This window comes from Penicillium citrinum (genome assembly GCF_028827155.1).
Source record: "Penicillium citrinum strain IBT 23319 chromosome Unknown utg000009l:1.0-4274883.0:1.0-4276374.0, whole genome shotgun sequence".
Taxonomy (NCBI): domain Eukaryota; kingdom Fungi; phylum Ascomycota; class Eurotiomycetes; order Eurotiales; family Aspergillaceae; genus Penicillium; species Penicillium citrinum.
Genome location: NW_026622694.1, coordinates 1309607 through 1325464, shown reverse-complemented (window position 1 = coordinate 1325464; position 15858 = coordinate 1309607). Strand labels below are relative to the sequence as shown.

Sequence of the window (15858 nt, the reverse complement as noted above, 5' to 3'; positions counted from 1 at the left end):
ACAGTTCAATTCAGAAATTGAATCTTGAAACTACCTTTGTATTTCTTTTCAAATCAAACCCAGATTTCTTCAGCAATATTTTCAAAATGTCACCAGTTCCTGAAACTATTCTCCGTGCTCTATCTCTAACAGACCCCTCAAAAGCCAGCTTATCCACCTCAGGCCTAGGTTCCGGCTTCACAAGTACAGCAACATTACGCGCCAAGCTCCCCAACAACACAACCAACACGGATGAAGAGAGACAATACTTCATTAAAACATCATCAGACGGCAAAGCCGCGGAAGAAATGTTCCGCGGTGAATCCGAATCCCTCAACGCCATCGCAGACTCCGTCCCGGGATTCTGTCCACGGGCACTAGCCTGGGGTCCTCTTGAAGAAGGCAGTGCAAAGAAATATTTCCTTGCGACAGAATATCTCGATTTAAGCGGGATGATGTCAAGAAGTAAAGGCGATGAGACGGATTCCAGTACTCTTGCATACAGATTAGGTAAATTACACTCTACACCAGCACCCGTCGATCCCGAAACAGGACGACGACGATTCGGATTTCCCGTACCGACATTCTGTGGTGATACAAAACAGCCCAATCATTTTCGCGATAGTTGGGCGGACTTTTACGCGGAGGAGCGATTACTTCGGATTCTTGCGACGAGTGAGGAGCGGAATGGGAAAGATGAAGGGTTACGGGATTTAGTTGAGAAGACTGCTTACGGCGTTGTACCGCGATTACTTGGAGATGATCATTTGGGATATAATTCTCAAGGGGAAGGGGATGGAATTCTACCTGTTGTTATTCATGGGGATTTGTGGAGTGGGAATGCAGATCGGGGGAGGATTGTTGGATCAGGTCGGGATGATAGTCCTGGTGATGTTGTTTATGATCCATCTGCTTGCTATGGACATAGTGAATTTGAACTGGGTATTATGCATATGTTTGGAGGGTTTGGATCGAGGTTCTTCGAGCAGTATCATCGGATTGTGCCGAGGACGGAGCCTGTTGAGGAGTATAATGATCGGGTGAGGTTGTATGAATTGTGAGTTTAGTCATGTTCTTTTGAACCCTTTGTGTGATTCTTTTTATATTGACTTTGGGCAGGTATCATCATCTCAACCATCATGCTATTTTCGGCGGAGGTTATCGTTCGGGTGCGATGTCAATTATGCAAAAGTTGGTTGGGAAGTATGGGGATGGAAAGTAAATTTGAAGCAATTGGAACATTGCCATTAGAATTACCAGGTCATTACAGAAAATCTCAAAAACAACAAACATTTGAGTATTTCAAAATAAGCAACAGCCTGCATTACAGTAGAAATGGCGAATATCCCCCCCTCAATGATGTCACATCTGATGATTTAATATCATCTCTCCTCGCGGGGTATTCCGTCTTCAACTTGCACTTTCTTGCATTCTCTTCCTCGTCAATTTGCAATATTATCACCAATTAAATACGAGCATGCCTGCTCATCCTGACTCGGATATCTATCCTGAGGCCAGTGGCCCCGCAAAAACACTGGTCAATAAGCACAGCGACGAACAGCCGTTGAAGTTATATGCGGGGTGGTTTTGCCCGTGCGTGAACCAGAAAGCTCCCCAACCTTGAAGGTCACCAAACACACTGAGTGTCCAAGCTAACGAATGTAGGTTTGGTGCGTTGAAAGCAATATCGCTGTTCATCTGGAATTAAATCAGACCTAACATCTTCATCTCAGTTCAACGCGTTTGGCTCGCCCTCGAAGAAAAACAAATTCCATATCAATATATCGAAGTCAATCCATACAACAAACCAGACTCACTACTCACTCTTAATCCCCGGGGTCTAGTTCCAACGCTTGAATGTCCAACAGAGACAGGTCCAAAGCCGCTCTATGAATCAACCGTGATACTAGAATATCTAGAAGAAGCCTACCCAACAAACGGGCCGAAATTTCTCCCAGAAGACCCATACTCACGGGCTCGAGCTCGGATCTGGATCGACTATGTAACATCACGAATCATCCCCTCGTTTCATCGATTCCTTCAATATCAGGTACCACCCGGAGAAGCAGCAGACCAAGATTCGGGACTCTTGCAGCTTCGGGGGGGAATTTCTTGGCCATTTGAAGACCTGGACTAAAGAAATGCATCCGGATGGTCCGTTCTTCTTAGGTTCGGAAGTCGGTTTACCTGATCTTGTGCTTGCGCCGTGGGCGGTGCGATTGTGGATATTCGATGAGTTCAAGCACGGTTTGGGGGTTCCGTTGGAAGGGGCTGGAGGTGCTGATGAGGCTGTTTGGGATCGATGGAAGAAATGGATTGGTGCCATTCAAGCGAGGAGGAGTATTCTTGAGACTACTAGTGAGAAAGAGCATTATTTGCCTATTTATCGACGTTATGCGGATGATAAGGCGCAGAGTGAGTTGGCTAAGGCTACGAGGGCTGGAAGGGGAGTTCCATAAGCTCAAGTTCACTCAAAACTTGACTTGTAATACAGGTATTAGTGGCAGAATTGAAATTTAGTAAGACGATTTCAAAGTACTCGTTGCTTGGATATACTAGTGCTCGTTGATAGCTGTTCCTAGTCGGATGCTGTTGTTGATCTTGCCTGACTCATCCGTGAATGCTTTTCCAAAAATATCAAGACACTACTTCCTCCAGTCTTTTAATCGGAAAGATATAACTCAACCCCAATTTCTTCTCAAGAATTTCCAATCTACTTTGTCTCTTCTACTTCATTCATCCTACTATATATGCACTTCGGAGCTGTTTTATTCCGTCCCGATCTTCCTTTATCAGCACGTGATGGCGTACGATATCGAATCGACAGCTTCCAACAGCTCTTCCATCCCCGCGTATACAGAACTGTCGCTTTTCAATCACATAGACCGACCGATTTCTGCGATGGCACACGCGACCCGTGACGAGCGGGCTCATCATGGCTCGGAATCAGATCATGGCCCGCCCGTACCTCCGCCCATTCACCCGTCCTTTGTCCAGGTTGCCAAGCCCTATATCTTCGAGCAGACTATCCAGGAATGTATACAGGCGATGGGGGTCGATCCGACACGAGAGGTATCACAGCGTCTGCAGGGAGTGACATGGATTGATAATGTGCGTAAGGCACTGCGCTTGTACGTTGAAAGATGCCCGTCAAGTGTTCATGCCGCAGCGTTAAACTAATCTATCACAGACCTGTTCGTACCTTCAATACCGCAGTGATTTATTACCATCGATTTCGACTTGTTCGCCCGGATACCGAGTATAGCTTCACGGTAATTTGTCTTGTCCAATTGGAAAAGGTGGCTGGGTCTAATGTTTCGAGCAGGATTCCGCAGCAGCAGCGCTATTCACCGCGTGCAAGATCGAAGACACGCTGAAAAAATCACGGGATATTTTATGCGCGGCATATAACTTAAAGCACGTTCCTTCAGAGCATCTCTCGCCGGACGATCAAGTACGCGATACCCGACTATACATAGACAAGACGATGGGATTGACAGGTTACTAGGCATTTGAAACGAATTCCCGGGCTATTATTGGGCTTGAACGACTCATGCTAGAATGTTCCGGTTTTGATTTCCGTACACGACATCCAGAGAAGACCCTAGCTAAACTGTCATTGCATTACAATGTTGGCGACAAGGTCACCCTCCTCGCCTATCGGATCTCATTAGATCTCTATCGAACATTTGCCCCACTAAAACAGACGACATCCACCATGGCTATTGCCTGTCTTGAACTGGCGGGTCGACTATCTGGCCAGCGGATCGAGAAAATTGAGTCAGGGGCTGATTACGAACAATGGAAGACTAGCCGGAAAGAAGTTATGGGTAAGTGTACTTGTCCAAATCGTCAAATTTTTCCTTCTTTGTGACTAACGATGCAAACAGAAACACTCTTTGACCTTCTTGAACTCTATACCGATTATCGCGCCTTAACATCCGTTGGTCCCGACTTCCAAGCGCCCGTTTTCCTAACCGTTCGTATCCCGCTTAATAAAGAAGCCAATTCTCAACAAATTCCTCGATATAATCACTGGATCGACCGACCTCGTCAACAAAATACTCAAAACGTCTATGGATCCATCGACAAGCCAGTCGATACGCCACAGCGTCCTCTTCATCCATTAACGCCAATTGCGGCTAATGGGGATCGTCTTGGGATGAGTGAACGGGATCGCGATGCGGCTGTACGATTCACGATTGATCCAGAATGTGCTGCGGATGAGAAACGGCAGGTTGAGCCTTATTTCAGAGTTGAGATGGAAGATTATGAAGTGGACGTTTAAATGAGATAGGTCATCGATAGAGTCACTCTATCATATCGGCTCAGATGTACGAGTTGCTGATCTCGAAAATAACCTTAATGATACCCTAGTTTCGAAGAATACCAAAAACTTAATGCCACGATTTAACGAACAAGACCTGATTTCTTTTTGGGCATTTTGCATCTGAACGAAAGTTCAATATGATTTATCTATCACTTGCGCCTCGAATCTCGAAGATGGGTTGCAACAGACTCAAGCCATTTGGAGCAGTCAATGCCCGAAATGCAAAAGAGCTCTTCACAGCCCGCCGGGTATCAAATCGTGAACAATGCGACCCTATAAAAGGGGACTGCCGTGAAGGCAATGCTGTATATACAAGGAGAAAGCCAACAAACGCCTCCCATTACCGTCATCAAATGCGAAAATAGGCCATTCCTCACTCATGAAATTCAGGACCTTCTTTCAATGGACTAGACGCCGTCTTTGTATTTTCCGGTACTTCGCCAGGGAAGGGTTTTCGAGCCCATATTCTCTTCCTAGGTCATACGTTAGTCACACATCATATCGAAAAGCGTCACGAGAAGGCGAAGACAGCCTGACTACCTCCCAAAAAAGAAAAGTCCCAACTTACGCTCTGTGATATGTATGATAGGCAGGATTTTTGATCTCATTACGCATACGCGCGCAGTAAACATAAACCTCCTCTTTCTTCCAGGGCTCAGGAGCCCCAAATTTGGTAAGTAACCACATGCACCAACCTTCAATACCAGACGTCCAATGCTCATAATTCAACAATCCAGCCTCTTTAAACTTCTGATGTTTCGCCCAGGGACCAATCGGCCACTTATAATTCTTTTCATGCATGTCGATAAATCCCTTTTCCCGAATGCTTTGCGCCATTGTATAGATCACGTCACAAGAGCGACCTGCTCGCTCGCCGCATCCGCGCATATTAGGGCCCCATTTCGCAAGTACGCTATCTTCTGGTAAACTGTTATCGTCGCATTCGACAAAGGGTCCGACTTCGTATTGCTCGATCCAACCACCGGGCTTTAATTTATCGTAGCATTGTTGGTAAACTCGGTCCCATTCAACTTCATCGAAGGATCCGATCATGTTGCGCATGCGGATTAAGTCGAATGGTTCTCGCCAGGTCCATTCTTGTAGTACGTCGTCTACTTCGATCGTACAATTTGGTGGCATCCAGGTTATTGGTGGCGGATAGAGATCAACTCCACGAACAATGCCTATTTCTTTTGGTAAGTAAATTTGTTTTCAATGGTGTGCGAATGCTTTTGAGGATGCACCGACTATTTGGGAACATGTCAGCGACATCTCTGGGAGATCCGTCAGCATATTAGTCAAGACTTTTGATAGGGCTATATTGGGAACGAACATACATAGCCCAGGTACCCATTCCAGTGCCAATATCTAGAATGTGAAGTCGCGCTTCCTTATCATCACCGCAAGGTGCGCGAAAAAGCGGGTTCTCTCTCTCGGAGTCCAAAATGAGATCCACGAGATGTCTAAGCACTGGTTAGTGGCAATCCATGTAATTTTAGGCCGAAATAATAGCCAAAGAGGACAAACCCTGCTTCATAAGCCTCGAATTGTTGTTCATCTGAAGGAAGACTGTTTTGATATCAGCGTTGGGTAGTCTTCGGAGCTCAACCGTGGTAGACCCTTACCAATATTCTTTATTTCGGAGACTTTGATATCTATAGATCCAATTCGATTCAATCAGCATAACAGGAGGGATTTTTGGTTGGTGTATTCAAGAAATACCTTCTACCATTTTCCATCATACCTCGATAGATGGAAGATTTGATTGACGTGGTATCTCGGAGTCTATTGAATTGTTAGACCAATCAAGACGCACAGGTCAGTCTATCGCGCAGCCATCGCGCAGGCCAAAGGAATGAAAAAAAAAACATAGAAACAAAGCAGGAATGTAATCCCCAATGAAGATTCATTTCGTTTTAAATTTTAAACCAAACAAAAAAAATAAATAAAATAAAAGAAGGGAACTTACGATACCCAGTCATCGCCGCCATAGGCACTGTCATTTTCATTAAATTCGGGATCCTAGTCGACCCCGGTCAGCACATCGCAATATCCCGACAGTCCGGGTCAACTTATTGTCATCACAAACTTACCACATCGATCGATACCCCGTCGGAAATGGAGTGGTCAGTCATGATACCGACCGGTAAGAAGGTCCAGCTAAGGACCCCTTTTTTTCAGATGGAAATGGGGATGACAAGCAAAAGACGATACGAAAGGGGAGGGGCTCCCAGTGACAAATGGAAGAACGCTTGTGAAAGGAAAGAAGAAGGGGGGAAAAAAAAGAGGGGAGAGGATTTGCAGAAGGATATTCCAAGTTTAATTTTGGCGGAAGCGGGGAGAGAGAGGAAAAGAAGGTTGACTTGGATGTATAAAAACCCAAACCACCCGACCAGGATAGTCCATCTGAATTTCACGAAACGTTTAGGCGGGTGAAGGTTATAAAACGAGGGCCCATTAAGAACCCGGAAGGGTTCTTAGGCGAGAGAGAAGGGAAGAGGAGTCGTCAATCCATGAGAATAGTGGCATCTCCTCTGTTGCCTTGGGCCAATGGTGCGTCCGCCACGGTGGAGTCGTACCGCTGTGTCGGTAGGCCATTGGAGTCAGACTTCGGGCACGGATCAGAGAGAGCAAAGTGTTGAGAAGAGGCAGATCCCGGGCAGAATTTTTTTATCTCTTTTTTTTTTTTTGGTCCATTCGAAGAGGATGTGACGTGGACAGGCTGACCCGACAGGATGGTTCTATACTATCTCGGTATCATTTACGTACCAGAGATGGGGTCTTGAAATTATAAGATTCGAGGCTAAGATGATCACAGCAGTCAGCATGGATCGACTAGGATCAGCAATCAGCAATTGACTCACTTGGATCAGCCGGGCCATTACTATACATAACTATGTAGTTGATTAATGGCATTGGTATAGACTATCTATAGACGATGAGACTTCCCCCCTTCTCGCTCCTAGTAAACAGTAATACCTACGAGAATATGTCAAGATAGACACCCCAAGCCAAATTCACACGGGAAGCATTGTTTCAGACGTGGATAAAAACCACCGGACCGGAAAATGACCAGACGTAGTTAACCCTACCCCTGCAATACCCTTCCCGGCATACCTAATTAGTACATGGAGGTGTACCCAAAGTGACCCAGCCTCATGCCTGGGTTACACCCAGGTAAAGGCCCAAGAGATGTGCATCAGCCAGTTAGTTCCGATTACCGATCGCGCTGAAGAATAGCTTAACCCCCTGCCAGGTTGTCCCCCGCGTTGTGATGGTCTCCACCTATCATCGTACGTTCCTTGGATTGGGTGGATTGGTACTTTGGTATAAGTCTCCGAACAGGGATTAACGTTGGTGAGACTAGTGAGTCTGGATGAATAGGTGGGGTTTTGATTCTGCAGTGATCGCTGAGATGGGAATCAATAGGTTCAACATACTATTTACTATGTATGTGTATAGTACCCATGTATGTAGATATCTCTCTACTTCTACCTAGAAATCTACCACTATTGTAGTGGTAGGTATCACTACGTACATCTTTAGAATCATTTGGACATAGTTCTGGCGAAGTATTCAATGATAAAGTATATATTCTTCCGAGGAGATTTCTATCTTAATTGACTGCCAGATATGAAGAGTTCCAACTCTTGCAAAAAAAGAAACGTGAAGTGGCGAGGACTCTTCAGGGCATGGATATATTAACCCGATATATTTTCACGTAATTTGATTGGCCAGAAGAACCTTTCCAGTGGAGTTGTTCACATCGTGGAGGAGTACAATGTAGATTCCTGCTGATAGCCACCAAATGCAAATACAATGAATCAAAATACCATCACCTCCGGACCAGCAGTCTTGATAATTATGTCTAGTCATGTAAGGTCAATGCTGGCTCAATTGGATTTATTTCAGCAAAAAATGTTCAACAGTAGCCGACTGTATGATGTGTCATTCTAGACAGCGTACTATTACGACTGAAAAAGTGACATCAAATGGGTAAATAAACAATGAAAAAAAGCAAGTATCGAAAGTTTGAAAAAAGAAATTATATCAAGGTTTCTTTAATTTCCCTCTAAAGAAATTGGAAACTACTAATCCAGCTGTATGAAACTAATACACCTAATCTTCCAGTGGATGACATGGCTATATTGAGTCTGGTCATAGCTATAACCCTCACTCTAGCTCCAAAACACGTGCGACCATGATTTTGGCATATTGCAATTCGAAATATCGAAGCCCTATTCTAATCACACCAGTTAGCCATAATCCAAACAGGCAAATAGTGACATGGTGAAAAAAAAAAGTTTTCAACAGCTCGTCAGAGACCCGTCTTGAAACATAAGGTATGTTAAGTTTCCTCAAAGACTTTGCAGTAAGGGAAATCGTAGGTCGTCATCACCGAAGCCGCAATCGCCACGCGATATCACAATAAAAGAAAAAGGGTTAGGGTACAAAAGGGGGCATATTCTTACCTGAACCAGTCGGAATGTTCCCGCCAGTGGGGATCTAGCGGGAAACAAGGGTGTGGCGTGGAATCATTATCCCAGCCCTGTAATATAAAAGCCTTTTCTGAAGGATCTTTTTACATCGTTTTATATCGAATTAGTTAACAATCGAAAGGTTTGATTGGAGTCTTTCCCCCGGACTCCAATCTATCAGTGGCGAAATAGATTCCGATGGGACTAAGATAGTTTAATCCTTAGTGAAAATCATCCAAAAAGCGACCCTTTTGTTCTTTGGAAGATTCATTTCGAAAGAATCTTCTGAGATATATGATACTTCTACGTTCCAAAGCTCCTGAAATTTTCTTTATAAACTGTCGCGGTGTAGGGACTAGGGCATCGGCCCTACCCCTGTTTTCACCGTTTTCAGAAATGCTATGTCGTCATATACAGGCCTGTGCCTCCCATGGTGGGTACGAAAAGTGGTTCTTTTCATGTAAACAGCCACCCAGATATCGTTAAATCTCGGAGGATCAGGTACGGGCGAAGACCTCTTCACAAAGGATTGACGAGTCAAAAAAAGGCCAGAAAATTCTGTTGCTGGGGATATCTTCACGGGTTTTACGATTGTAGGGTAAAGGGTCAATATGGAGCCAGGTATAAAGATTGAACAGAGTCTACATTACGTCAATGGGGTTCTGCAATTGACCAAAAGCTTTCTTCCAATGTCCATTTGTTGACACATCTTATGGAGAGGTGTTCGTAGCGGAAAAATGATCCCGGGATTTCGCGTGGCTGACTGGTTATGCCGATCACCTTCATCACTGAGAGCCCATGGCTTTGTGAGGAGATTGCATCGTGATGACTACAGTAGAATGGCAACACTAGATTGTACCACCCTGAAAATTTTGACTTGGTACCATGCTGGAATTTTCATTTGCACCAGTTCGTGAAGTGCTTGATTGAAACCATATGTTCAATACAATTCACATAAACCGATTAAGACATGAACAATAATATTATTTCAATGCCAACCTCCAATGTTGAAGGTTGGGACAGAGGAAGGCTCATTGAAAGTATCACTGAGTCTCCAATAGAATTAAATAGTAATTCACAAATTTGAAAGCCACTGCAATATCAATACACCAAGCCAGCTGCATCGATATAGATCCGTAAGGACCAAACTTCGGGGACATGTGGAAACGTCAAGCCTCGGGCAAATATTTGGCCAGCATTTCTAAAACGGTGAATTCAACGATTAGTTATCTGACATGGAAAAAATTTTTGAAGCAAATTTTCCTACAATATTTAGTTTCCTTGCGAAGTTCCTTGGTAAGGAGCACCGGTCTGCTTAGCGCTGTTTTCCACTGGGGTTGATCGGACTTTAGTCTGCATGGTAGTCGGCGTAGCCGAGCTTGAAGCAGCAGAAGTTGGCGTAATAGAAGGAGTAGAGGAGCTAGAAGCGCCGTTCATACCACCAAGGAGGCCACCGCCCAGATTACTGAGAAGATCTCTTTCGGCAAGATCCGAGTCAGGTCCGTCAGCTTCAGCCTCTTGGCGTCCCATGATCTTTCCCAGGTCTAAAGGAATGGTCGAATCTGCTTCGGTACTTCCACCTCTTTCAACAAATCTTTTGTTGGATTGTTGCGCTGGAATAGGGGTGGAGCTTGCACTTGCACTTGGAGTTGGAGTTGGAGTTGTTGCGGATGAAGATGGGCCTGCGGAAGACGAAGCTTGTGCTCCCAAGAGGTTTCCAAGAGCACCGCTACCACCCAGAATGCCATCAAGGGCTCTCTCGTTCATCGCAGGGCCATTGGGAGCTGGAGCTGAGGCAGGCTTCATGTAAGAGCCCGTTTCACCAAACCGTCGAGAATTGCCGCCAAGGGGATTGGAGCCAAGTATGGGATTGAGACCAAGTCCATCAGTATCCAGTTGGGCGGAGGCGAGACCGGTCAAAAGAGCTAGGCTACTAGCCTGGAGGAAGAATGTGAAGTGCATGTTGATAGACACGAATGAGAATGGGAGTAATGAATGTGTATTGACTAGAAGGAAATGGATGATATATGACTAGTTTGAATAAATGAGTGTATGTGATCAGGAGTCAAGGAAAGGATATTATCCCGTGTCTATCAAGGGGTGGTGAACTATTTATTACAATTTCATCATGGTTTCTTTTGATGGAAGAGTTGCATGAGTGATCGACAAATCGCGATATACATCAGATAGGACGGGCCAAAACAGGTAAAGGCTTAAGTTGACCAGATGCATGATGGATGATTACACAGGTAAGACCGCCGTCATTACTCTTGCAGAAGCATTTCTCATACTAAGTATGTATTTCAAGTTATCAAGTCTATGAAGATAGAATAATTGAGCGTTACATAGTATGTGTTAGTTTTCTCTTAATGCTAAACGATGACAGAATGCCTTCCCATTCATGAAGTGTGTCGTGTGTCCTCACACCACGAGATCTTTCGAAACACTGAAGTCAGGTCGTTGGATAACTAGTTCCATCAAGGGTAGGAAAAGTTTCCTCTCCGGAGTCCCTGCACCTGAGATCATCTTCTCCGCGTCAGCCTTAACCTCATCCCAAGATACCCATTCCCAGGCCGTGCATTTATTGGGTTCCAGGATCTTGATAGGTTGTTAGCATGGAACTTGAAGCAAGAAAAAGGGGAAATCCGCAAATCCAAGAACATGATCTGCAAAATAGTCTGGAGTTCGTATGTACTTACCTGCGGCTGAGCCCCTTCATCCCTAAGAGTACCCCCAATGAATATCGTGACGTAGTGTTTGTTAGGGACGACATCCTTGAAGACGCTATTCGTAGCAGTCCAATATTTCAAATTTCGAACTGCCAAGCCTGTCTCCTCGAGGAGTTCACGCTCCCCACATGTTTCGAACGACTCGCCGAATTCTAAATGACCCCCAGGAAGTCCCCATGTATCTATGTATTCATGAAAAACGATCCGTCAGAATGAAGATCTCGGAGATGTCTCATTAATACGAGTGGAAGAGCATACCAGCACCGTGACTCCCCTTACGCTTGCCTATGATGAATTTACCCTCGGAATTGAGGATGAAAACTCCAACTCCGACCTTTGGCTCCATAATTGAATTGGTGAATTGGATTCGGGAGTTTGTTGTTTTAATTGCGATCGATTCTGCCCTGCAAGGGGGGGACGTGGAGACGAAATAGCGGGGTGATTTTGCAAAAATAAAAAGCAACGTCAAGGATGAATTCTCAGCTCAAATTTCCTGGAAAAAAAAAAATAGAAAATATTCTGAATTGTAGAGAGTAAGACACGCCGAGAAAGTAATGAAGTTATATAGATTTAAATATCGAAATATCACTTGTTGGCCGATGAGCAGGTTTAGGTGCGTTGTCTGAACGCACTGCCACACGCACAGTGAGTGGCTGATGGCGAAGAGTGCCTTGTCCCACTGTTGACAGCGCTTCACAGGCACACAAAGGTAAGACGAAAGTTTATCGGGGCACTTGGAGGACAGAGGAGGGGCGAACTAAATGATTGATTAGGAAGATTGTATGGAAATGTGTTAAATCCTATCGGAGCCTGGTCATGGGCGCCTAGGTTGACTTACATCGTTTGAGAACGACCAATCAAATGGAGGTGAATGCGCTTAGACGAAAACAACTTGGCTGACTGCCTATTTTCTCAGATTATTTGTTCTTGATTGAAAATTGAAGTGGACATGTTGAGACTATAGATGATGAGACAGAAAATAGTATTTGACCTTGAATCGACTTCTTATTCGAATGAATAATACTAAGCTAGTATAGTACTAGTATAACCTTGACTATTGTATCATATTCAACCGCTTCCAAAATACCATTCAGACAAGATGACTGCTATCGCTCCAATCTACACCTAAAGTCAGTGAGAATCTTCGAGAGATGAGATCAGGCTTTCATACCAAAGTAGCATCTACTCCAGGAACGATGATAATTTCCAGGGCTGATCGAAATCCCTGTCGTCTTGAGCGTTTCGTCAAGTATAATTTCTCATTATGGTAAATACTCTCTCGCACTTCACCAATCCTTCTGTCCCCATCAACAATATCAAAAAGTCTCAACGCTTCCCCATGCCGCCTAACCATAAGCGTTATCTCTCTCTCATCTCCAAATTTCATGTCATTCGAAGCCATATTCTGAAAAGTGAATCTCAAATCACCCCCCTTCAATGACGTCTGTGGATCAGCCGTGCCTATCCTGGACTTTCTATTGCTGCCGGGCATAGTTAAATACCAGTGAAATGGAACTGAGATAGCCGACCTCCGGTGTATATCAAATAAAGGTAGACCAGAAGTATCGCGGAACTCTCTAGTCGAGCTGTCGCCGAATTTGCGACCGGTTACAGTGTACATTGGAGTTCCATCCTCATGAACAATGCGATAACCCACCTCCAATGTATCATCGCGCGCAGGTCTAAGGACAAGTGTAGTTTTTGCTCGCACGACATGCTCATTTCGTAATGCGACTTCGCGATCTGGAGACTTCATCGCAAGGCGCGGATATGGCCGGAACATCCGCGATATTCCTGCGTTGGAGGACATAATGAGGGGTTGATGACAAGTTGTTAAAAGTGGAGCTGGATAATATTCTGGCAAGTTTCCAAGATCTTGAAAAAAGAGACAAAAGCCCGACAAGACTCTTTTCTTTGCGTTATTTTTGCACGGCGAACTGCCCCAATGGCCTCACGTCCGGGTGTGGAATTTCGTTGTGATTTGCTCATCGGTCATGTCTTTTGCCCGGGGGCCACCGGCGAGATCAAAGCGGAGTCTAAGCAACGCTTGTGCCGTGCTGAGAGGCTCATTCATGGAGCTAGTGGATTAGGGAAATGGGGGCTGGCATGTTGGAAATATGAAACAAGAACTTTGCCTGGGCCAAGCAGATCCAGGCTTCAAATTGGAAGCACACCTATATCCATGGAATATTTGAAGCAATTGAATCATTGCAGAATGAACATTATTCAATACTCTCTCATGATGAAACGAAGAATGATCTTTTACTTTGCTTGATCACAATCTATTGTGGCGGGATATTATCTGAATATCATCTAAACTGTTCAATATTGATTACTTTTTTCGAACAGTTGATATAATTTACATAGTACACTTTTATGGAAGATCAAGCGACGGACTAGCTCAGCCACTCGTTTGATATTTCCGTTTTACGGCAGTCCGATACCCTCGGAACGCCCATTTCACCACAGAATGGCATATGCACTGGAAAATGTCTGGCAACTTTTGGCTTTCTCTTTCCGTTTTGGTGCTCACCCCCTGCCGCTTTTACTCCCTGGGTAGAACTGAGCACGTCCCTGAGCGGCCGGAGCTGATCAGTGATCGTTTAATCAAACCGGTCGATCACTGAATCCGATCGAAGCACTCTGATTTGCTCAGTGAGTCTGCCCCGAGTACCCTGATCAGATCACTGACCCTGACCTGATCAATTACGAATTGTTTATTAGGCTCCTGCAACTCAGACAGTCTGAGTAAACGGATACAATAAAACGCGATATGCTAGCTCGATCGTTGTGCAAGAGTTTATTGTAGAATTGCCTCCAACTGACGATCTTTTCCTTTGCAGATAGATTGTCTTTTTATTGACTAATTGATTCAATTGAGATTTGATGTTTCTAGGAGCAGTCTCGTTCTCCCGATACATTGATCTGATTTGGGAGAACTATGCAGGCAGATATGTAATTAGATAAATTATGTAAAATATTTCCTTTTTTTGGATATTGAGTCGGTAAATTCTCAGCGGTTATCTTCTACTTGACTGAAATTGTTTCGTTGTCTACAATTTTATACTGTTCCTAGCAATATTAAATGGAAAGGAAAAAAAAATAGGGAGATATACTATCTATATTTGCGCCAGAAACTATTTCTGAGAGTATCAGTATATTTCCAGGAATTCTTTCCGGGCAAATATATATCGGGATTTAGTGTTATGTTTACTAAGTTGTCAGGCCAGAGACCTGTGGTTAGGCAAGGATACCGGATGGTAGAAGTCAGGTAGGATGGGTTGATACACAGACTGATTCTTGAAGAGCCTCCACATTCTGAGTGTGTGTGAGTGATCTTATATACATTAGGGTTCGGTAGAGACCTATATGCAGGTGATTCGAAAGGGTTTAGGTTTCGGATCGATATCGAGTGCTTGGGGTGTTGTATACTTCGAATCCCGTGATAATATTCTAGAACACAGTATACCGTATTCTGTTTATACCCGAAATCTACTAGAACAAAAATATAAATTTATATTCTTGCTCTTGAATACAGTATACCGTATTCTATCCATGCCCGAGATCCACTCGGACAAGAGCACAAATCTATACACATACCCTAGGGTTCGGGTAGCGGGTACGGGTATTCCCCTGGGTTTTGGCGAGGTCTAGCCAGATCCAATGATACTATCACAATTCTGAGAGTTCACTGTCCAAGGGTATTGTATTTACACACGAAGTTTGGGTATTTTGTCAATCACAATATCTAGAAAATTCTGATATATACCAATCCACTGAATCTTGATAACTGTCAGTGTGGTTCCAGACTCAATTAATTGCTACGGTTGAACAATTAGTGATTTTATCATGCATGGAGAAGTTTTCCCAATCTACACCGAATGTTTTTCCCTAAATGAATGTAGTAGCTAGAGTTTGACTTGAGCAAAACTTTGCGAAAAGAAAACTTGCAATTCAAATCCATATATCTTGTCTGAGGATCTTCCTATACACTTTGTCTAGAATCCCGTTTTGATGTGTTGTCTTTCAGTAAAATAATGTACGGAGTGAACTTTTCGGGTATGTCTTTCGAGAGCTAACCCCCATCCCGATGATATGAAAAACCCTATATCGATGAAACAGCCGCGAGGTATCTACACAGTCCAGTATTTTTATTCTCTAACAACAAGCCAATAGTTATTTATGGATAGGGAAATACCTCAATTAGATGATTTCTTGCTATCACTGCTTTTGAAAAAGAAGAAAGAAAATACTGTGGCCCAATACTGAAATACAGAACATTATGTACTACCAGAATATCTGCCGTCGACTACTGGGACGCCAAGATCACCCACCAAGACAT

General features: G+C 44.1%; 7 protein-coding genes across 7 annotated transcripts; 3 read left to right on the top strand and 4 right to left on the bottom strand.

Moving 5' to 3' along the window:
• Positions 1-86: 86 nt before the first annotated feature.
• Positions 87-1201, top strand: N7469_009969 (putative fructosamine-3-kinase; the record flags this gene model as incomplete). The annotated part of the gene is made up of 2 exons (XM_056648874.1): positions 87-1036; positions 1099-1201. 2 exons carry the CDS (start codon positions 87-89, stop codon positions 1199-1201), a joined length of 1053 nt encoding a protein of 350 aa, XP_056496005.1.
• Positions 1202-1456: 255 nt separating this feature from the next.
• N7469_009968 (uncharacterized protein) lies at positions 1457-2116 on the top strand (the record flags this gene model as incomplete). Its single annotated transcript, XM_056648873.1, has 2 exons — positions 1457-1572; positions 1693-2116. The coding sequence occupies 2 exons, from the start codon at positions 1457-1459 to the stop codon at positions 2114-2116; spliced, it is 540 nt and encodes a 179-aa protein (XP_056496004.1).
• Positions 2117-2120: 4 nt separating this feature from the next.
• Positions 2121-4267, top strand: N7469_009967 (putative cyclin; the record flags this gene model as incomplete). The annotated part of the gene is made up of 6 exons (XM_056648872.1): positions 2121-2394; positions 2864-3110; positions 3170-3251; positions 3305-3433; positions 3488-3809; positions 3870-4267. 6 exons carry the CDS (start codon positions 2121-2123, stop codon positions 4265-4267), a joined length of 1452 nt encoding a protein of 483 aa, XP_056496003.1.
• A 415-nt stretch (positions 4268-4682) lies between these two features.
• On the bottom strand, positions 4683-6444 carry N7469_009966 (class I SAM-dependent methyltransferase; the record flags this gene model as incomplete). The annotated part of the gene is made up of 8 exons (XM_056648871.1): positions 4683-4782; positions 4878-5493; positions 5558-5583; positions 5647-5772; positions 5837-5878; positions 6032-6094; positions 6279-6331; positions 6403-6444. The coding sequence occupies 8 exons, from the start codon at positions 6442-6444 to the stop codon at positions 4683-4685; spliced, it is 1068 nt and encodes a 355-aa protein (XP_056496002.1).
• A 3615-nt stretch (positions 6445-10059) lies between these two features.
• Positions 10060-10749, bottom strand: N7469_009965 (uncharacterized protein; the record flags this gene model as incomplete). The annotated part of the gene is made up of 1 exon (XM_056648870.1): positions 10060-10749. The coding sequence occupies one exon, from the start codon at positions 10747-10749 to the stop codon at positions 10060-10062; it is 690 nt and encodes a 229-aa protein (XP_056496001.1).
• Positions 10750-11208: 459 nt separating this feature from the next.
• Positions 11209-11862, bottom strand: N7469_009964 (nucleotide triphosphate diphosphatase NUDT15; the record flags this gene model as incomplete). Its single annotated transcript, XM_056648869.1, has 3 exons — positions 11209-11385; positions 11487-11698; positions 11775-11862. 3 exons carry the CDS (start codon positions 11860-11862, stop codon positions 11209-11211), a joined length of 477 nt encoding a protein of 158 aa, XP_056496000.1.
• An 819-nt stretch (positions 11863-12681) lies between these two features.
• On the bottom strand, positions 12682-13326 carry N7469_009963 (uncharacterized protein; the record flags this gene model as incomplete). The annotated part of the gene is made up of 1 exon (XM_056648868.1): positions 12682-13326. The coding sequence occupies one exon, from the start codon at positions 13324-13326 to the stop codon at positions 12682-12684; it is 645 nt and encodes a 214-aa protein (XP_056495999.1).
• Positions 13327-15858: the final 2532 nt, after the last annotated feature.